General features: G+C 51.5%; 1 protein-coding gene across 3 annotated transcripts in view; it reads left to right on the forward strand.

Annotated features, from left to right (window-relative positions):
- Positions 1-21,642, forward strand: part of TTC28 (tetratricopeptide repeat domain 28) — a 358,389-nt gene that overhangs the window by 283,276 nt on the left and 53,471 nt on the right. For all 3 annotated transcript variants that reach the window (XM_067539398.1, XM_067539400.1, XM_067539399.1), the window contains 5 exons: positions 13,844-15,185; positions 16,410-16,933; positions 18,508-18,617; positions 19,143-19,272; positions 21,067-21,285. In XM_067539398.1, the coding sequence (XP_067395499.1) occupies positions 13,844-15,185; positions 16,410-16,933; positions 18,508-18,617; positions 19,143-19,272; positions 21,067-21,285 (2,325 nt within the window). The remainder of the gene's footprint in view (positions 1-13,843; positions 15,186-16,409; positions 16,934-18,507; positions 18,618-19,142; positions 19,273-21,066; positions 21,286-21,642) is intronic.

Consider the following 21,642-nt stretch of genomic DNA (forward strand, 5'->3'; position numbering starts at 1 on the left):
GTGCCATTTAAAATGCATCCAGCACCAATTAAATGTCAAGTCTTAATTGTCTTTCATCTAATTCACATGTAAAACAAAACCTCATCAAAATAACCACACTGCCAGGCAAAAATGTATCATCTGAATGTGTGTTTCGGAGCCAGAAAGTCCGTGTTGGCCTCTTTGCTGAAACAACAGAACATTTGTGTTTGCGTTTCCCTGATTTAGATGGAAGGCTCTCCTTACTGTATTATCTAATACGCAGTGAGACAGAGACAGCACATAACATAGCCCAGCTGCTAGAGTGCTCTGCAGGGAGATAGATACACTGGGCTCTGTGAGTCAGTAAGCAGAAGGTAATGGACTGAGGGCAAGTCACAAGTTACCAAGCCCTTCATAACAAGGAGATGTGGAGTTTAACCAGGACTCTCGCTGTCAGCCTTTGCAAAGCAGATGGTGTTTTCAGATTCCAAGGCACCATCTAGAGAGGCGGCTTGTCAGCCTCTGCAGCTCTTAACTCCACTTATGCCATGGAGAAAGGGCACTTCACATTGTAAGCAAAGGACAGTTTACAGTCTCTAATAATTGCATATGGATGCTAAGTTTCTGTTTCCCTCTGCATCTGCTTCCCACTAAATCCTGTCTGTGCTGCATGTATTGGAATGCAGAAGCAGAGAGAGGAATGTATATTTCACTCTCAGAGCTGGGGCCTGGGGGTTCTGCTTTGTTTTCACAAAGAGGGAGATTATAAGGGATTTAGCTCATTTTCAGAGATAATCATTTCAAATCCCAAAGTAGCCTTCTAGACTGTACTCTGCAATAGAACGCTGTGTGTGTAGCTTGGGGGTTGTGTATGATGTATGCGAGATGCATAGTATGCTACCTATCTCACCTCTGGCAGATGCAGCAGGCATGACTCCATTAAAGGCAATTAATTTTGCCCATGTGCATGTACAGCAGGTATGCACTGTCTCTCGTGGGGTGGGGCGCATTCAGTCCCAGGCTAAAAAGCTTGCAGGGTGATTTTCCCCAGGTAAGTACAAGTAACTGCACCAAAGAACTAAATGTACTAACCTTGTCTTTAATCATAAAGGCAAAGTTGCATTGTAACTACAGGGATGTAGTGGTGAGGCTCTGGTTCTATTTGAAGAGACGCATTATAGGCATCTTGCAACTTCTTGGAAAAATAAAAAAAGACTCCGGGTAAAATTTCTCAGGTTTAGACTCAGCCCATGGGGACTTTTTCAAAGTAGTTAAAATTCCATATAACCTTGTTTGAGATTTACAAGCATGAAAACAGTTCTCCAGTTAAGGAAATTTCCCAGACAAATGTTTTAGCACCTATATATATAAAGAACAGCTTCTTTTGTTTGATGTTGTCTGACTTCTCAGTGAGAACCAGTAGTTTAAGCTGTTGTTCTCACACTTCTGACCTTCCTGATTTTACAGATCAGCACGCAACAAGTGAATAACTTTTAATTCTGTTATAATGAAAATGTTTAATATTTAGCAACTAAGAATAGAATTAAATACATTTACTACATTTAGTTCAGTGGAAACACATCAAAACGATCAGAATCATAGAAATGTAGGACTGGAAGGGAGGGACCTCAAGAACTCATCTAGTCCATCCCCTCCACGCTGAGGTAGGACCAAGTATACCTAGACCATCCCTCACAGGTTTTGGCCAATCTGTTCTTAAAAGCCTCCTGTGAGGGGGGTTCCACAACCTCCCTTGGAAGCCTATTCCAGAGTTTAGCTACCCTTATGGTTAGAAAGCTTTTCCTAATAGCTAACCTAAATCTCCCTAGCTGCCCATTATTTCTTGTCCTACCTTCAGTGGACATGGAGAACAATTGATCCCTGTCCTCTTTATAACAGCCCTTAAAGTATTTGAAGACTGTTACCAGGTGTCGTCGTCGTCCGTCCGTGTCGTCTCCCCCCCCCCCCCCAGTCTTCTCAAGACTAAACGTCCAGTTTTTTTTAACCTTTTCTCACAGGTCAGGTTTTCTAAACATTTTATTGCTTTTGTTGCTGTCCTCTGGACTCTCCAATTTGTCTAGACCCAGAATTAGAATTCCAGTTGAGGCTTCAGCTGTGCAGAGTAGTGTGGGACAATTACCTGCTGTCTCTTACGTATAACATTCCTGTTAATACGTCTCAGAATATTAGCCTTTTGTCCAGCTGCATCACATAGCTGACTCATATTCGGTTTGTGAGCCACTATAACCCCAGATCCTTTTCAACAGCACCACCATCTACCCAAATATTCCCCATTTTTGTAGTGGAGAATTGGATTTTTCTTCTGAAGTGAAATACTTTGCATTTGTCTTTATTGAATTTCATCTTGGTGATTTCAGATCGATTCTGTCAAGGTTGTTTTTTGAATTTGACTCCCACCCTCCAGAGTTTCCAACCCCTTCCAGCTCAGTGTCATCTGCAGATGTTGTAAGCATGCTCTCCACCCCATTATCCAAGTCGCTAATGAAAATATTGACTAGCACCAGACCCAGGACAGGCCCCTTCAGCACCTCACTAGATACGTAGCTTTGACAGCAAACCCATTGATAACTACTCTCTGGGTACAGTCATTCAACCAGCTGTGCACCCACCTTCTGGTAATTTTGTCAAGACCAATTTTTCTAGTTTGCTTATGAGAATGTCATGATTATATGTTCAGCGTCTGAGGTTTAGCCACACATTATGACCATTCTAATGTCATCAGGATTATTTTTCTAGATTTGCAGAACACCCAGTAGGAAGTCTACTGAGACCTGTGATGTGAAATTAAATAGATAACAAACATAGCGCAGAGATTCACTGAGAGTCATAAAATGCAGTTAATCATCCTGGTTGCTGGCAGACTGGGATCTGTTCAAACGCAGTCTAAGGTCTTATGTAGAGTAGGATTTAAAATGTGATGTTAACATGTGCTAACTAACACATTAAAAAAGTCTAGTGCAGACAATGCACAGTGCCTTAAACATATGCTAAAATGGTCCAGTTAAAGCCATGGGGAAGCCTAGCTAATGTGTGCAAACACCATGCCTTGAGTCCTAGACTAGACAGGACCCAAGAAAACTGACTTGTAAGGCCTCCTTATCTCTCTGGGAACGTGGGCTGCCTGTGTAGGGTTGTTTTGCCCTTGCTTTGTGGTCAGTAAGGGGAGAAGGAGCTTGAGCCACTGTGCCATATCAGCTTGTTGGCTGCTCCATTTCAGTTCGTTGGCTGGTTCTCATTCATGCTTGTGCTCTTCAATATCTGCTCAGGTTGCATTTATAAAGACTTATACCAACGTTTTGTAGACAGCTTCAGACAGCTGTTCCCCGAGCACCCATCTCTGACCTTAGCCATAATCGTTAAGCGAAGAAAGGAGAGGTCCCCATTGGCTTTGTAGTGTATATGTTTTGCTCCCAGTTCACAGATCTCAGAAGTGCTGTATGAGCCTTCTTTAGCTTTCTTTGCCCTTCCGCCCTAGTCTCTGTTAGGTTCTATGTTTGGACCTGTTCCCACGCATCATTTACATACTACTCCGGGGTGCGGCCCGGCTGGCTAGCTTCCTGGAAGAGAGGCTTTCTTTCCTTTTGAAGTACCCAATTATAGCTGTGTGAATGAGTCAGTCTCTTGGTGTTTTGAAGTGACAGTGTGTTTCTGGATCCTTACCGCTCATGTGACCTGCACACATGGTGAGACAGGCTCCCACCAGCCTAGCTTAGTAATAGGTCCTGCGGAGGAGGAGAATGGAGACTCCCGTTTTCTGCTCTGTTATGCCACTTTCTCAGCTTTGTCTCGCGCAGCTATTTGTAAACATTTGCTCACTGATTGGTTTTCATCTGTGGTGGTATTAAAGAGATCGACTGGAACATCTGAAGCTGCCTAGCTTCATCTCCCATCTGCCGACAAGCCTTCATTTTGGCTTTGAAGGAAAGCAGAGAAATGTAATAGTTCTGGTATCTGATGGTTCCCATGCTGCAGGGTCTGCTACTTGCATGGAGCATGGCCCTTTCGAGAAACTGCAGAGCAAGAAGGTGCAGGATGTTCCCTGTCAATGCAACCAGTTAGTGTCCCTGGTGCCTTTAATCCCCAAGCTCTGTCTTGTAGCCATCACCTGCAAAGGGGAGAAGTGCTTGAGGAGCAGCTGTCCCTGTGCCTCTGGTGGGAAACTACCTTCAGAGCCCCTGGATGCTTCTCCTTAGGTCAGGGCAGTTCCGGCTCCCTGGTGCTCCCATGTCGCGATACATCGAAGAAGAGCCTTGCTCTAGGAATCCAGCCCCAGTAACTCCTCTCTTTCCCGTCCTGCAGTGTGGCAGAGTGCCCAGACCTGGCTCCTTGCCAGCAATTCTGCCATCAAAGAGTTACTTTCCCTTTTTGAAACACAGCACCATGGGGCTCCTGTGTCTGCCTGTTGAGAGGATTCAGGTTGTTAACCTTTTACCTTTAAACTGGACACAGGTTTTATTCAGTAGGACACTGCAACTGCTAGTCACGAATGAGCCCATGGGAACTGGGTGGGTGAGTGACAGATTGTTCTTGATTGCTTCAGTGGCCACTATCACAGGCACTGACCAGTGGTATCTGAGAGAACCCAGCTATCTCCTCGTCTGCGGAGAAACAAATCCTGGGGGCAGAGGGTGACTGGCTAATCGTGGACTTCTTAATGATGAGCAGTAGAAGTTAATTTCTCCCATTCTTCACACCGAAGCTGCATCTCTGGGATGCGTGAGCTCCAGATTGGAGAGAGAGGACTGCGCACCAGGCTCTCTTTCATGGGCTTATGAGAACTCCCTCTTGAATGCTGAATGAATTCCCCCCACCTTGCAAAGAAACTAGATCTTTGCCTAGTCAGTGGCATCTTTCCGTGGTACTGCTTTAGGAACAAAGGCCAGGGCAAGCCAGAGAAATGAGAACCAGAGACAGTCGGGAGAACTGTATAGCATGAATCTGATTCAGACTATGAGCCTGAGGGGCTTTGTAGAAGCCAGAGGAACCTCTCCCTGAGAAACTTGTGGTCACCATGTAGCATGGACCTGGTCAGAGGAGAGAAACTGCTAGCAGATGCCCCACTGCGAAGCAGGAGCTGAGCTGGGCTTTGGGGAGCTGGAAGTTAAAGGAAGTGATGGCTGCACATCCCATGGGCCCAGCATTCCCTGCATAGACGGGGCACACGCTCACTTGCTCTTTCCAAGGCTGTTCTTGAGGGCAGCGCATGGATGCATCAGCTCAGGAAGGGAGTTGGGGGGGTTAGAGGGGACAGTGCATTCATTATTTTTTAGATTCCTTGATGCCTTTTATCTCCTTCACATAACTTCAAACATGACAGAATCAGGAGGAATTCGCAGAATAATCAGCTCTCTTCTAATCTCACGTTATTTGTATTTGTCAGCCTTTCATGTACAGATAAACGCTCTGTGATGTCTCACTCCCGTCACAGAGGGGAGTTTCATTTTCCTGCATCAGCAGAGCGGGTGCTGAAGGCAGGGAGACTGAGCAGATTACACGTTCCACACAGTGGTACATGACTTAGGAAGGCTGCAAAGAAGAGAGAGGAATTGATTGCAGCTGTCCAGTTCTGGCTGCTCTTCAAAAGCCTGATGAGCGTCTCCTGCCATCTGCGTGATTTGAGTCAGTTTCTCCTTGATGATGGCTTTACTCCAGGAGCCAGTAGTCAGGTCTCGCTCATGCTGCTGCTCACCTTTAATTTGTGCCTGCTCCCATTTCTTAGCAGTGACAAACCACCATCATTTTGATCTCTCCATCTGACATGTGTCAGTAACACATCATTTTCCCCTGTGCTTGGTGGAGCCAGTAGCTGGCTCGGCTCAGGGGGAGGGCAAGGAGGGGGGAGAGCCCTTGGAATGGTTTTCTGAATAGTCATGCCTTTAGAACTGTCATTATTTTTCTACAACAGTGTTGCCCTCACCCATCGTGGTGCCTGGAACGCTAACTCGGAGCTCTCCGATGCATGAAGCTGATTCCTGAAGCTTGGCGCTTTCATGGAGCTATTGTCCCAGCTCTTTCAAAGTCGCTCTTAATATTTATGTGCTAAAACCCAAAATTCTGCTTTTGCTTTTTCCTCAGGGGTCAGCCCAGACCAGCTAAGGCATTGTCACCACCTGCCCTGCAACTCCGCGTGCCCCTGTGGTTCACACTCCTGACATCAACAGCCAGCATACAAGCATGCAGGTCACTCGTTCACTGCCCAGTTCTTTTAATGACCTTCCCATCTCAAATCTGCCCTGTGACAACCTGCTGGGGTTCCAGAGTTGTGAGTTACTCTGTTACCCCTCTTAGCCTCAGCAAATGAGAGCTCTGCTTCTGTCAAGATGTGACAGCTTCCTGCCACACCTGCTTGTCTGTCTTGCCAGCAAACACTTCAGGACTCTGCCAGGCCAAACCTTGCTTTATAAGTAAGAAGCAGGCCCTGAGTTCCCCAGAGTGTCTCCCTCAAGGGTCCAGCCCTCTCCTGGACACAGACAGAAGTTATTAAGTTTGTTGTTCCTTTCAAGAGATAGTACACTGCAGCTCATTCATTTCACTGGGATTTGACAAACACTCTTCGTTCCGTCATAGCATGGATTTGTAAAACGAGTTCATTGAACAAAAAGACACATCATTGAGTGATACCAAGAATAAGGCGTAAAGCTAGAAAGGGCTACAAGCCAACAAAAGTAAACTCTGCTTCTAAGCCTAAAACTGCATTTCAGCAAGTTAAAATCTTTGCCTGAGCAGGTTTCTCATCTCAGCACAATTCCCAGAGTCTTCAGCCCCCTTGATTAAAGAATCCAGTGTTCTGTGATTGCAAGAGCTCTGGCCCCTTAATTCTCCAAGTGACGGATACTAAAATGGCTTCTGTTTCTGCGTGTATCTCCCAAAGTTCATTGACCCTGTTACAAAAGGCAGGAGCTTCCTGACATTCCTCCCTTCCTGTGGGCTTCCATCCCCCTGCTGATTTGTATGCAGATGGAGCTTACACTGTTTCGATTCCATAATGTTCAGTTTACACTGGAGACAGGCAGAGCTGCCATCCCGTCTGGCTGGGGGAAAACCCCATTCTCGCTATGTTGGTCACAGTCTTCGAAGCAATTCCTCATGTAGTGTTAATGGACATTTCCCAATGATATCAATCGCCAGGGTGTCACCGGTTTTCATAAAAGACCTTACTCGCTACACTTCTTTCATGCGGTAATGTTGTACACAGTCAATTGATTTAGTTGAAGGTCAGCCCAGTAAATCTTTGAAATGTATTCTTTGAAGTGTATCCCCAGACAAAGTTTCCCTCTCCTACTGGGGTGTGGACACCATGCTGTCTTCCCCTTGCTTGATAGCATTGGTACCTTATATGTAAATATACCTTTGTTGTCTCTGGCTGACAACCAGGCCGGTCAGAAAAGCAAATACACATTCCTGTGTCTAAGGCAGTCTGTGCTCACTCATTCCTTGCTAACCACATTTTACGAACATAATTCTAGCACCTGTTAAGAACCCTTTTTACACACCCCATACATACACCCCACAGTGATCTTTGGGACCAGCGTTTGTATATGGTATCTTACATGGCACCTTTTACATCTAGATCATGAACACAGTGTGTTAGGTGTAGTGAGTATGTCAGGCCTGACAGCAGTTGCTGACCAAGTAGAGGACCACCGATGGGCCTCTGTCAGCAAGATGTTTACGGAGCCGTTCCATTGTTGTTACGGTAGGACCCAAAGATGCCCATCAGGGCTGGGCCCCATTGTGCTGTGCACTGTACAGAGGAAGTGAGAGGGTCCCTGCTCCAGATTGCTTGCAAACTAAAAATCCACCAACCAGCCATGGGCAGGGGGAGCAGCACAGACATCCGGGGCTAGGCCCAGGGCTACAAGCAGTTGAGTTTAGGATAGAGTGGGGGAGAGCAAGAGCTTATTGAAGAGGGAAAGTGGGTAAAGGCAGAAGGAGGCAGACAAGTGCATTGGGCCTGGGCAGCCGAAGGGCTGCAGTGGTAGGAGGGCGGTGTGATGAAGGGGTCCAAACCATCAGTGGCAACACCGCAAACGAGCCAAGTATGGCTCAGGTTATCCTGGAATCAGAGAAGACGAGGGTTGGCAGGGACCTCAGGAGGTGTCTAGTCCAACCCCCGCTCAAAGCAGGACCAACCTCTGCTAAATCATCCCAGCCAGGGCTTTGTCAAGCTGGGGCTTAAAAACCTCTGAGGATGGAGATTCCACCACCTCCCCAGGTAACCCATTCCAGTGCTTCACCACCCTCCCAGGGAAAAACTTTTTCCTAATGTCCAACCTAGACCTCCCCCCCTGCAACTTGAGACTGTTGCTCCTTGTTCTGTCATCTGCCACCACTGAGAACAGCCTAGCCCCATCCTCCCTGGAACCCCCTTCCAGGTAGTTAAAGGCCGCTATCAAATCCCTCCTCACTCTTCTCTTCTGCAGACTAAACAAGCCCAGTTCCCTCAGCCTCTCCTCATACGTCTTGTGCTCCAGCCCCCTCATCATTTTTGTTGCCCTCCACTGGACTCATCCAATTTGTCCACACCCTTTCTGTAGTGGGGGACCCAAAACTGGACACAATACTCCAGATGAGGCCTCACCAATGCCAAATAGAGGGGGATAATCACTTCCCGCGATCTGCTGGCAGTGCTCCTACTAATGCAGCCCAATATGCCGTTAGCCTTCTTGACAACCAGGGCACACTGCTGACTCATATCCAGCTTCTGGTCCACTGTTACCCCCAGGTCCTTTTCTGCTGAACTGCTGCATAGCTAGTTGGTCCCCAGTCTGTAGCAGTGCAGTTTCTTGGCTGAGGGCATTGGATGAATGAACATTTTTTCCCCTTTTCCTCATGGACCAAGACCCACGATAACCACCTTCTCCGCCTGACCCAGGACAGAGGTTCTGGTTTTTATTTCAAAATCTAGTTACCCTATCTCATAACCCCCACTGAAAGCATCTCAAATAATCTCTCCAGCGCATTCGTACAGCCTTCGCCCCACCCGTACCCTTTTCACACACAGCCCTCATCCCCATCTGATGAGTGCACCCTTGGAGGAGATGGGTAGGGTCCCCCATAGCTCTTCTGCCTGTGATGGGAAGTGGTTATGTATCGTGCACCTCAGAGGAATCTGTCCCTGCAGCAGGAGCAGGTTAGGAAATGTTTACCGCTCCATTTGTTTTGGAAAGCAAAGCTTTCTGGGTTGTGGTTTTCAGTGAGCCATGTGTTTAGCTTTTCCATGCGTGGGCCCTGCTGCATTATGTCACTGTGGGACGGGCTTAGCTGCTCACACTGATGTCATGGCAGCTCCGCTGGGCCACGGCATGTGGACAAGCCGGCAGAAAGGAAAGCAAGTGATTAACAGACTGGACAGAGCCCTGTGTGCACCCTCTTTACAGCCAGCACAGGCTCTGCTTATTCACAGCCTGCATGGCCCGTAGTGTTCCCACTGCAGGTACCCCAGTTCAGTTCTATCCTCATACCTCCTGAGGACAGTGTGGGATCTTTACAGGGACTGTTCTGTCACAATATTAACTCTTCATTAGCTTGTTGTCCTGGTCAAATTCCACCTCGGTAGTTCTGGATACAGGATTCTTCCTTCCTTCCTGTGATAACCTGCTGTGTGCAGTTAAGCAGCTGCCTTCTTGCACCCCAGAGATGGCTGCATTTCAGTGATACTTACATCTCCATTGCCTGCCTCACAGTAGGGTTGTGCTGGTGCTAGCTGATAATTGTAAAGCCGTCCCAGCTCCCTGCTGAAAAGCACTGGAGGAGGGCAAGGTAGTTTGTGTCTTTAAAAGTAGACGAAGCTCAGATCCAAATCTGTCTTATAAAGTCTCAAGTTATCATGGATCCCGAGATGTCCTCTCACCTCATTGCTTTGGCTGTGAGAATGGAGACTCCGGGGCTTGGGGGTGTAATGAGGGAGAGCTCTGGAGCCTTCAGACCCACAGAGGGCACATGTGAAACTTGTGGGACCCATCCTAGTTTCATGTGATGTTTGTCCAGATCTGCTTCCCACGGCTGGCATAGCAGGAAGACTGCAGGTTAGGACTGAAAGGCCAGAGCCCCCGGACAGGAATAGCAGGAGGGGCTAGAGGGAAGGGCGGAGGTGCAGTGGCGCAGCTGTGGGTCCCAGGAATGGAGCAATAAGGGGTATGATAGGTCAGGATTGAGGGGCATTGGCAAAGTTGTGGGGGCAGCTTGCATGGCATTTGGCCCCTCACGCCAGTCCCATCAGTCCCTCCATTTCATACACTCAAATGTATTCACCGGTACAGTGCAAAAAACAGAGAATTGTCAGCAGCAGCCCAGGACTCATTTCAAATCCTCTTTCACTCTGCCTGTGTCTTCTGAATTGCCTTACCCTGAAACCTCATGTGAGTAGGAAAATGAGTCGCATTTATGAATAACTTGCTTTGATAGAAATACGGTTAATCTGGCCAGAATATTTCACACTCACATACTGGGACTTGGGTTTTCAATCCAATATGAATTTTTAAAATGAATCTCTTAGCTCCAAATTGCCTCAGGAAACCAAATGTCAACTGTCACATTCCAGCCCTGCTTGTAAAACCATCTGTCTTCGCATTTGTGTTTGTAAGGACAAAACAAGAGCTGGATCAAACATGCTGCCACATCATAGCTCCCAGTTTCTACTGGATCAGCGGCAGCCAGTCCCCCTGTCATTCTCCCACTGCCGCGTCTCTCCTTCCACCCTGGTGCTCCTGTTGTTCTGTCCTGGAGTCGGCAGTCTCTTCTCTTTGGGATGAGGTGCTGATACTTGCATTTGTCCTCCTGGTTCCGTTATTCATTCTGTGCAGTGCCCTCTTCAGCAGGTTTTGAGACTCCAGGCCTGTTCATGGATGTCTGCAAAGGACCCAGCGCTCCTTAGAAGAAAGTGCAGCGTCTCATTAGCACAACCAATGCAGCGTGCACCCGTCGTTGGAAGGCAACTGAAACTTGAGGCTTCCTGCTTGTGCAGCAAGTATAGGACAGACACGTGGAGACTGGCTTTCCCCTGCCTCTCAGGTGTGATTGTCAGTCACCATCTGCACACCTGCCCCTGGGGCTAGCGGTGCTGTGTAGGGCTCACTTGATTATTGGCACGTCCAAGTTGTTCTGCTCATAGTTATTGTTATGTTGTTTCTGTGTAATGCGCAGTGTGTTGGTGGCATCGGTTGGAAAGCTGATTGTCTGTCATGGGCGGAACAGACTGTGGGGTGGGGGGAATGGACCCTGCCAGGACTTGCTGGGGTTACTTCTTCTGCTGTCTGACCCTCCCAATGCACATATGAAAATTTAGCAACATCTCCTTGGGTGAGTGTGTTAAGAACTCAGAGGCAAGCTCCTGGGATACAGATGTAGGCTGCACCCACACAGCTGGGGCAGGCAACATGGTCTCCTTTCCCACCTGCTGTCCAAGTCCTGAACACTCAACTGAACTGCCATTTCACGGTGACTTTTGTTTTAAATCAGAGCTAATTCCAGGCCACCTCTCTGGGCGTAGTGCCCTGGAACCTCCTTGTGCGAGCCAGAACAGCACTGGCAGGCCAGTTCCTGCTCCTTTGAAGAGTGGCTGTGTGATCAGCTGAGAAAGCTGTCTGTGCTTTGGGCTTCACTGCTGCTTCCGGGCTGTCCTGCTGGCCAGGCCCCCTTCCTGAACCATGGCCTCGCTGCTTCTGTGCTGCTCCATCCGTCGCTGTGACTGCATTCCTGAGCCACCTTCATGTAAAGTATTACAATTATTGCTTCCACTTCTCCAAAGCACAGTAAATCCAGCCCTGGCACTGAGCGTCCAGGTGGCAGGGAGAGTTTCTGGGACGGGTGCTTTACTAGGCCCAGCACCTGATGACTTTGAGCCTAGAACTGACCTAAGGTGGTGTTGAGATCTTTAAGGTACTTGAGGCAGCCCCCAAGCTGTGGCAGAGAGACCGTTCTCTCACCTACTCCCCATTCACAGCGATCCTTTGGAGGAGCCCCCTGGAGAGATCAGAGACTGCCTTCCAGGGAGTGAGGCACCCGCGGTGAGGGGTTATTGACTTCCTGGCACCTTCAAATGCTGTCCGTTTTTTAGAGGATCCTGTAGCTCCCTAAGCCCCAGTGAAGGGTTTGCCATCCGTGGGGAATGGGCGACAGGGTGGGTCACTGGATGATCACCTGTTCTGTTCATTCCCTCGGAAGCAGCTGGCATTGGCCTCTGGCGGCGGACAAGAGACTGGGCTAGATGGACCATTGGTCTTGTTGATAGTGGACACTTAGTGATCAGTGTGGATACCAGTGAGACACGGTAGGCCCGATTTGCAGATCAATAAGGTTTAATGTGCAAGGTTTTCTGTAGATATACTAGTTAGATACAAAGCCTAAAATTAACTCCAGTATATCCTACTCACTACGCCTGGAGAGCTCAGCAGTTCTCAGAAGGCTGTGTACAGGAACGGCTTTCTTCAGGGGCCCCGCCAGGCAGTCAGTGGATCCTCTGGTCTGACCGGCAGCACCTCCCGCAGAGTCAGGTGTTGATGGAGTAGTCTAAGTAGTGACTTCTTATACCCTTCTATAAACAGCCTTCACCTAATTACCTCTCTACTCGTTATCACATATGCTAATTACCTACATTGGGTTTTCACCCTTGACTACATTCCATTCTTACCATGATAATTGGGATCATCAAAACAACATCTGGTGACAGGAGGGGCGGTGTAACAATATGCCCCTTGGCAATGAAACAGTGACCCCAGACGTTCAAGGATAACTTCTGTTCCCTTCACCGTTACCTGTGTGCAGCTGCAAGCAAACATGCTGTGTGTTTCCTCTCACCTGCCGTGCTGTGCAGAAACGGGACATCTGCAAGGTTACTCAGCAGTCCTGTTCATCTCTGCCAGCCGGACGATGGCATGCTGCAGGGGTCAGAATAGCCACGCAAGCACCTGAAGCTATGCTGGGCCTCTAGGACAGTGATTGCACTGAGCCTCCAACGGCTCTGACCCAGTGTGGCCATTCTGATGTTCTTTGCCCAGGAGCACAGAAAGCTTGCACGTTCCCAGGACTTCTCCTGCCATCTCCTCTCCACCTTTTGGCTGCAGAAATCCTTTGTCCTTCTCTTCTAGTTATTGCAGGCTCCACACTGCAGCCTGTGTGGTGCTCTGTGCTGAGCAGACTCACGATTCCCAGTCACAGACTCAGCCCCTCTGCCTCTGCCCCCTTCCCCTGCCCCTCAGTCCTGATCCCAATGCTTGGCTCTGCACCTCTGACCCCTGGTGTCCTGCCTGGTCCCCAGCTGCTCGCTGCCTGTGGCACTCACTGTGTGTTCTCCTTCTGTCTGACGTCTCTGGGCTCTGCTCCCAGCTCTTCCACGGACTAGCTCCATCACTTTGGACAAGTGTCTTTAGAGGTGCTGAGCGCCCAGCTGCCATCTCTGGTCCAGGTGCTGAGCGCCCAGCTGCCCGCGGCTTCCATCTTTGCTGCTCAGACGTCATCCTCTGTGCCCCGCAGTGATGGCTGCAAGGCGGCTCTCTCCAGTGTGGGTCTGTGCGTGAGCCACCAGGACCCTTGCCCTGGAACAGCCTGAAGAGGCTGGAATACTTGGCCTGGACGGGAAAGCACATCTGACGCTAAAGAACCCCCTGCAGTGCTCCTGAGAAATGGGGCTTTTTCCCCAGGCTGTGGGGCTGCAAGGCTGGGCCTGGTGCTGTGGGGAAGGGTCAGTGTTTGAGGCTGGGGGCTATTCCCAGTGGTAGAGGGAAGGGATGGGGTTGTGGGTGCTGTGGGGGAAGGTCGCCATGTAGGGCTGGGGGCGGTGCTGTGCGGAAAGCCGCGGTATGGGTTGGGGGCAGGGCTGGGGCTGTATCTCTGTTTAATCCCTGTTCCCATTACATCGCAGGGATCATTCACCAGATGAAAGGCGACTACGACTCTGCCCTGAAGCTCCACAAAACTCACCTGTGCATCGCCCAGGAGCTGAGTGACTACGGAGCTCAGGGCCGAGCCTACGGCAACATGGGCAACGCCTACAACGCCCTGGGCGCCTACGACCAGGCTGTTAAATACCACCGACAGGAGCTGCAGATTTCCATGGAGGTGAATGATCGGGCCTCCCAGGCATCCACCCACGGGAACTTAGCAGTGGCGTATCAGGCCTTAGGCGCCCACGACCGGGCCCTGCAGCACTACCAAAACCACCTCAACATTGCCCGGGAGCTACGGGACGTACAGAGTGAGGCCCGGGCCCTCAGCAACCTGGGTAACTTCCATTGCTCACGAGGAGAGTACGCGCAGGCTGCCCCATACTATGAGCAATACCTGCGCCTGTCCCCTGAGCTGCAGGACATGGAGGGGGAGGGGAAAGTTTGCCACAACCTTGGCTATGCCCATTATTGCCTTGGGAACTACGAGGAGGCTGTGAAGTACTATGAGCAGGATCTCGCCTTAGCAAAGGATCTGCACGACAAGCTGAGCCAAGCCAAGGCCTACTGCAACCTGGGCCTGGCGTTCAAGGCCTTACTGGACTTCAGCAAAGCAGAGGAGTGCCAGAAGTACCTGCTGTCTCTGGCCCAGTCTCTGAACAATTCCCAAGCCAAATTCCGGGCTCTTGGGAACCTGGGGGATATTTTTGTATGTAAAAAAGATGTAAATGGTGCAATAAAATTCTATGAGCAGCAGCTGAGCTTATCCCATCATGTCAAAGACAGGAGACTGGAGGCCAGCGCCTATGCAGCCTTGGGTTCTGCGTACAGGATGATACAAAAATATGACAAGGCCTTGGGGTACCATACGCAGGAGCTGGAAGTGTACCAAGAGCTGGGGGATATGCCGGGGGAATGCAGAGCCCATGGCCACCTTGCTGCCGTGTACATGTCCCTGGGGAAGTACACCATGGCATTCAAGTGCTATGAAGAACAGCTGGAACTTGGACAGAAGCTGAAGGACCCCAGTATAGAGGCCCAAGTCTATGGCAACATGGGCATCACCAAGATGAACATGAATGTCATGGAGGAAGCTATTGGGTACTTTGAGCAGCAGCTGGCCATGCTGCAGCAGCTGAGCGGAAGCGAGGCAGTGCTGGACAGAGGCCGGGCATACGGAAACCTGGGGGATTGTTACGAGGCTCTAGGAGATTATGAAGAAGCCATAAAGTATTATGAACAGTACTTGTCCGTAGCTCAGAGCTTAAATCGCATGCAGGACCAGGCGAAGGCCTATCGAGGCCTGGGCAACGGGCACAGGTAACTCATGCCAAAGGCTGGATATTGCAGGAGTCGTGGCAATGAGAAATGTGTTGAAAGTGAATGAGTGAAAATACCCTGAATGGTGGTTCTGTTCTCTAGGGTTATCTTAACTGTTGACATCATTCAGTTCTCAGCCAGCACACGGCGCACATGCTCCCAACAGGTTGTGTCAAGGAACCAACCTGCGAACACAGAAGCAAGACAACATGCTGGATTTCTCTCTCACTATGCAGTCACTGGTTAGCAAGCTGTGTGTGTGCTGGGGGAGAGAGAAGGAGTGTGCGTGTGTAAACAGATGTGGATGAGCAGGTGGGGGTGGGGCAGGGTATATGTATGCTGTGAGAGATAGGAGTATGGGTGAATGGGAAAGGGGGAACTTTACAGATGCATTTGTGTGGGTGGTGGTGTGTGTGGATGTGTGACTGTAGAGCTGTGGGGGTGTATGTGTCCAGATGTGTGTGTGGTGTGTGGCTGTGCTGTGTGTGTGTATATGGCTCTGGAGGGCCTGGGGACGGTGCAGGTGTATGTGTCCAGATGTGTGTGGGGTGTGTGGCTGTGAAGAGGCATGGGGGGTTGTGGAGGTGTGGGTGTACAAATGTCAGTTGGAAGGCTGTAGGCTTTGAAGGAGGACTGTGCAGGTCTCTGTGTACAGCTGTGTGTGGGGTGTGTGGCTGTGGCGGGCATGGGGCTGTGAGGCTGTATGTACACAGATGCTTGTGGCAGAGGGTGTAGGCTATGGAGGGGCATGGGGACCTGTGCGGCTGTATGTCCACTGATCTGGGATGTGTGGCTGTGGAGGGCACCGGGCTGTGGGTGTGCACAGCTGTGGGGGGCAGGATGTCAGTGCTGGGGGTGTGGCATGGCAGCTGTCTGGATGGGCGGGGGAAGGTTATTCGGGCTGTGCTGTTGGCTTGAATAGTGAAACTTCCATTTCCCCGTTCCGGGAGTCCTGGAGTTAGGTGTTTACAAGGGATGCTGAGGAGGCCTGGACAGTCCTTTGGGCCTGATTGTGACCTTCAGAGTCTCTCTTGCCATTGACTCTCGGGTGCCTGGCCCGTTCAGTGATGGTGGCTGTGAACTTCCTCCGGACCTGGCAGCGAGGGGCCATGACAGATTGAGCCGGCTGCAGAGCAGCGGTTCTCTCTAGGAGGTGCTAGGGAAAGATGGTTTTCATTTCACGCCTGCACAGGCAAGATAAATGCTGCTGTTCTCTCCCCACAGGGCAATGGGAAGTTTGCAGCAGGCTCTAGTGTGCTTTGAAAAGAGGCTGGTGGTGGCCCATGAACTCGGGGAGGCGTTCAACAAAGCTCAGGCCTACGGGGAGCTGGGGAGTCTGCACAGCCAATTAGGAAATTACGAGCAAGCCATATCCTGCCTGGAACGCCAGCTAAACCTTGCCCGAGAAATGAAAGACCGGGCTCTGGAGAGCGACGCCGCCTGCGGCCTGGGGGGCGTCTATCAGCAAATGGGCGAGTACGACACGGCTCTGCAGTACCACCAGCTGGACCTGCAGATTGCAGAAGAGACCAGCAATCCCACATGCCAGGGCAGGGCCTATGGGAACCTGGGGTTAACGTACGAGTCGCTGGGCACCTATGAGAGGGCAGTGGTGTATCAGGAGCAGCATCTCAGCATTGCAGCTCAAATGAACGACTTGGTGGCCAAAACTGTGTCCTACAGCAGCCTCGGGAGGACACACCATGCCCTGCAGAACTACTCTCAGGCTGTGATGTACTTGCAGGAAGGTAAGGAGATGGATTACCCCATGACTTGATGTCTGCAGGGGATGGGAGAGAGGTAGGAATGTGAGTCTGTGTGTCTGAGACAGTCTCTGGCCCTGCAGACCTGTGCTGTTATCAGCCCGGGCTCTGTGCCAGGCCGCACACACTATGACAAGACGGGAGAATGGCCGCATTCTGAAAGGTCCTTTAAAGCAGGGAGAGGATTAATGACTAAACTCGAGTCCCCACAAAGTCTCTCTGTAAAGCTAGTCTGCCCTGAGCCCAGAGGAGGGAGATGTCAGGCCAGGGATGGTCACTGCAGGCCAGGGATGACTTGGTTCCACAAGACTGTTTGTTTGTGCTGAGGACTGTCTTCCGAGGAAACAGCCCTGAAACCCGCTTGGGCTGAGCTTGCTCATCGGGACCTACCTGTTTGTTCCCTTCAGATGAAAGTGGGGTGGGGCTCAGAGCTGGAAGAACAAGAGGCCGCTCTAGCGTGCACCGTTACAGAGGTGTTTGCAGGGGCTGTGCGGTGGGGATGAGCTGAGCGGCTGGGTGCGTGGGACAGCTGCGGCTGGAGGCACCCTTTGGTCCAGCCTTGCACGCCTTACCCCGACTAACCCCTAGATGTTGCTGCTGCACCATCTCCCAGGAGAAATGCATCATCCCTTCAATGTGACAGTGTCAGTGTGAGGGAGCAGCAGTGTGGGGGAGCTGGGCTGCAGACTGATAGATCAGTTACACCAGTTAGCCTGGATTTCCTGGAAAGTGACCTCAGCAGGATGTCAGTGAAATGGAAGGTGGCCCCCCTTTCCTGCCCTGAGTGAGGTGAACTTCCTGCTGCGAATCCCCGAAAGCTGCTCTTCTGCAGCTGAGCCCAGCAGCCCTTACCCAGCCCGGACCTTCTCTTAGTCTGTGCGAGGCCCGAGGCGAGCGTGCTGGGCTGTACCTGACAACACGGCCCTGCAGGTCTGACGTGTTGGGGCGTGGTAGGAAATGCCGATGGAGGTTGTGGAAATGAAACGAACGTTTCCCCAGCAGGCCAGGCTGGAATCCCTGCTCAGCCTCTGCCTCCAGCAGAGCCCATCGCGTCTGCCAGGACGGTGCTGGGGGAGCTGGGGAAGGGCTGGTGCTGAGACATGGCTGCTGAGCTGGATGTAGTAGCAGCCGGGAGAGGGCTCCTCTCAGAGGAGGAGGAAGAGGAAGCAGGACTTCAGCAGCACTTGGCTGCTTGTCTGCAGTGTTGAAGGGTTAAAAGCCAAATGGCCATGGTGAGGGGCTGCCTGTGTGCGCAGGGGAAGGGCCTGTGCCCCCTTCATGCGCTCCTGCTAGCCTGCTCCTGTCCGTGGTGCTTGCACACTTCCCCATGACTCCAGCAGCACCGCACTTCTCGTCAACGTGCCTGCCATACAGCCTCAGCCAGTCACTCACACGGGGACAAGGACGAGTGCCTGGGAGCACAGCCGGGACCCCGTGCGAGTCTGCTCCTGCCTGCAGCCTGAACAAACCACTGGGGGCGGGGGACCCCCCCACAGCCAACACGCAGCAGCAGCAGGGATGCTTTTCTCCTGTCTTCATTGACTTCACTTCTCTTCCAGGACTGAGGCTGGCAGAACAGCTGGGGCGTAGAGAAGATGAAGCCAAAATCCGCCATGGCCTGGGCCTCTCCCTCTGGGCTCGTGGGAACCTGGAGGAGTCACAGCACCAGGTAGGCAGCAGCTCCAGGAGCAGGAGATCTCGCAGCCCCTGTAAGGCACCGGGGGTGGGTCCTTTCTCACACCTGGAGCCTGTTCAGAGATGACTTGTCATCTTGGCCTCCTGCCCCCAGAGATGCGCGCGCACGCACGCACGCATGCACACACGCACGCACACACACACAAAATGAGTCAGTGTCTTTGTGGAAACAGAGACAAGGATCCATTTGCTTTGGCCTGTGGGCTCTGTGGATCCCCAAATTTTGCATCCTGCCCTGCGCTTGAATCCCAGCAGTTGGGCACTGCATGCACAGCTGTGTCTGTGAAGTGTGCCCGCTCTTCCCCTACAGAGTGCCCAGCCCCTCTGCCTTGGACACGGCAGTCTGGGTGTGAGTTTCTTGCAGACCAGGACTGCATGGGGCAGAACTGCCCCCAGTTAAGAGCATGTTGGTCCCGGTTTCTTCCCCTCACGGCCGTGCCCAGTAGCTGCACGCTGTCTGCCGCAGAGCTGAGGGCCATCACAGGCTGTTCTCCCCCAGCTCTATAGGGCGTCGGCACTGTTTGAAACCATCCGCCATGAGGTGCAGTTGAGCACAGACTACAAGTTGTCGCTCTTCGACCTGCAGACGTCATCCTACCAGGCCCTGCAGCGAGTGCTCGTCAGCCTTGGTAAGAGAGTCCCGTGGTGCGGGGCGCTAGGAATCGTCCCTGGCGCCAGGGTTTGCCTCAAGTTGCAGGTGTGCAGTTCCTGTCAAGTGTTTCTAGTCTAGTGGTTAGGAGAAGGGACTGGAATGGGCTCCTGAGCCGTTTCGTGCCTCAGTTTCCCCGTGTGTAATGTGAGGGTGATTCCTCACAGGGGCCATATGCAGTTGTGCATTTCCACAAAGCCCGGGGATGCTGGCTGCAGCACAGGTAGGGTGTCCTCGCCATGCGGTTTCATTGCTCTCCCCTCTGTGCAGTGGTGCCTTCAGCCCCTCGCGTGTGTGCAGTTGGCTCTTGTGCCCCTCCTGGCTGTGCTGGGTTACATCACAGAGCCCACAGCAGCTCTCCTCTTCCTCCCATCTTCCCCTTCAGGCTTGGTATTGATTCCAGGCTTGATTCCCCTGCCCAGCCTGCGGCAAGGAATTCTACCTGTCCCAGGGACACAGATCTCAGCACCTTCTGCGCCCAGGGCCAGGCGCACTTCTTGGAAGTGCCTTTGCAAATACAAGCAGAGCAGTGTGGAAAAAATCCTTCCAAAGCAAACCACTGCCCAGCACATACAATCCTCTGCAGGCCTGGGGAGAGGTTGAGCCACACCACATCTGGAAGGTGCTCGGACACGGGGGGGATGAGGGTGGAAGACAAACCCAGCTAGAAGAGAAGAGTGTGATGAATGCAGGAATTGTCTGTAATGTTTTTAAGACCTGTCTGCAGCACTCTGTACAGATCGCCCTGGCAGTAGTGCCCAGTGGGTGCAGAGAGTTGAAACGCTGCTCCTGGCGCACAGCAGGAGACATGAGGTGTTTGGGGTGATAGGGGTGGGTCCTTATGGATTGGGTTCAGCCAGTCTTTATCAGTGGAGGATCCGGAAAGACAGTGGGAAGGCCAGTGACTGAGCAATTGATACTTAACAACAGGAAGCTCTGTTAAGGTGAACACATGACCTCAGCATGGCGTTGCAGCGGGAAGACAATGGAGGGAGAGGTGACAGGAGGCAGTGATAGGAACTGGGCTCATAGAGACACTGAACCTCACTCGCCTGGGACTGACAGGCAAAGAGACAGAGAATGAGAACCAGCAGCATGGTTCAGTGTAGCCCTGGCATTGGCCAGTCTGAACTCTGGCTCACCTTTGCCTGTCTAGCTAACCTCAGGCCTTCCCGAGGCTGTGTTCCAGTTGACTAGTAAACCCTGCTCTGACCTGAAAAGGCTGCCTGGGCTCACTGCAGATACCTGCTCAGGTGCTTTCATCCTGAAGAACATAAAAGTCTCTGGCCGGCAGTCTGCTTCCGTCAGACTCTGGGCAGAGCTCGCTGTGAGAAGCAGGAGCACTGAACCCACAGGCTCAGTCTCGGAGATGTTGAGGCTGTGTGGCCTATCTGTGGGTCCTAGGGTCTGATGCACTGAAAGGACCACGTACAAGCCAGAGTGTAGCACAGACCCTGTGGACAAAGAGGTACTAGATTTCTTGGATGTTTGAAGTGCCAGGGAGTCCCAGTAGGGTCTGGCTTACAGCCTGGGAAGACACGATGTGCAGGACAGCAGAGGATCCAGCCAGGAAGGCCAGGATTGCTGAGGGAGCAAAGACAGTCTGCCAGTAGAGGTGCTGCTGCTCTGTGACGTGGGGCGCAGCTGTCCAGCACTCTGGTTCTGGTTTGGATTGGAATAATTGCCGTGCTCTCTGCCCGGTACAGTGCATGGCAGTGTCTGGTGCAGGCCTGAGATGCATCTTTGTTCCCTAACTTGTGGATCGTCTTCACAGGACACCACGATGAAGCCCTGGCTGTGGCGGAGAGGGGGCGAACGAGAGCATTCGCTGACTTGCTGGTGGAACGTCAGACTGGACAGCAGGACTCTGACCCCTATTCCCCTGTCACCATTGACCAGGTTCTGGAGACGGTGAATGGCCAGAGGGGACTTGTTCTCTACTACTCATTGGCTGCAGGCTACCTGTACAGCTGGTTGCTTGCTCCTGGGGCAGGTAAGATTCCTTTCTGTAGATTACAGCCAGCTAACAAACCCTGCAAAGGGAGAGTTTTAGAAATCAGAGTTGGGACAGACCCACTAGGCTGTCATCCTGTTAACCCTGCAGGCCGCCCAGGGGCCACCCAAACCCTCACTTTGTAATGGGGATAGGTGCTGGATTACGGAGTGTGCTCTGCGTCTGGTGTCTGCTTCCTCTGGTGTTGAGCTAGCCTGGAGCTTTGCATGACTTTGCTAGCACAGCCTTACCTCCTTGCTCTGGGATAGTGTCATGACATCCTTCCAGGGCGCTTATTCTGCAGTTGCTCACCACAACTCGTTTTACTGAGACTGATACTCCATTCGTGTTGGGAAT

The sequence above is a fragment of the Emydura macquarii genome, unplaced genomic scaffold (genome assembly GCF_026122565.2).
Source record: "Emydura macquarii macquarii isolate MOO-44397 ecotype Brisbane River unplaced genomic scaffold, CSIRO-AGI_Emac_v2 contig_554, whole genome shotgun sequence".
In the NCBI taxonomy this organism is placed as follows: domain Eukaryota; kingdom Metazoa; phylum Chordata; order Testudines; family Chelidae; genus Emydura; species Emydura macquarii.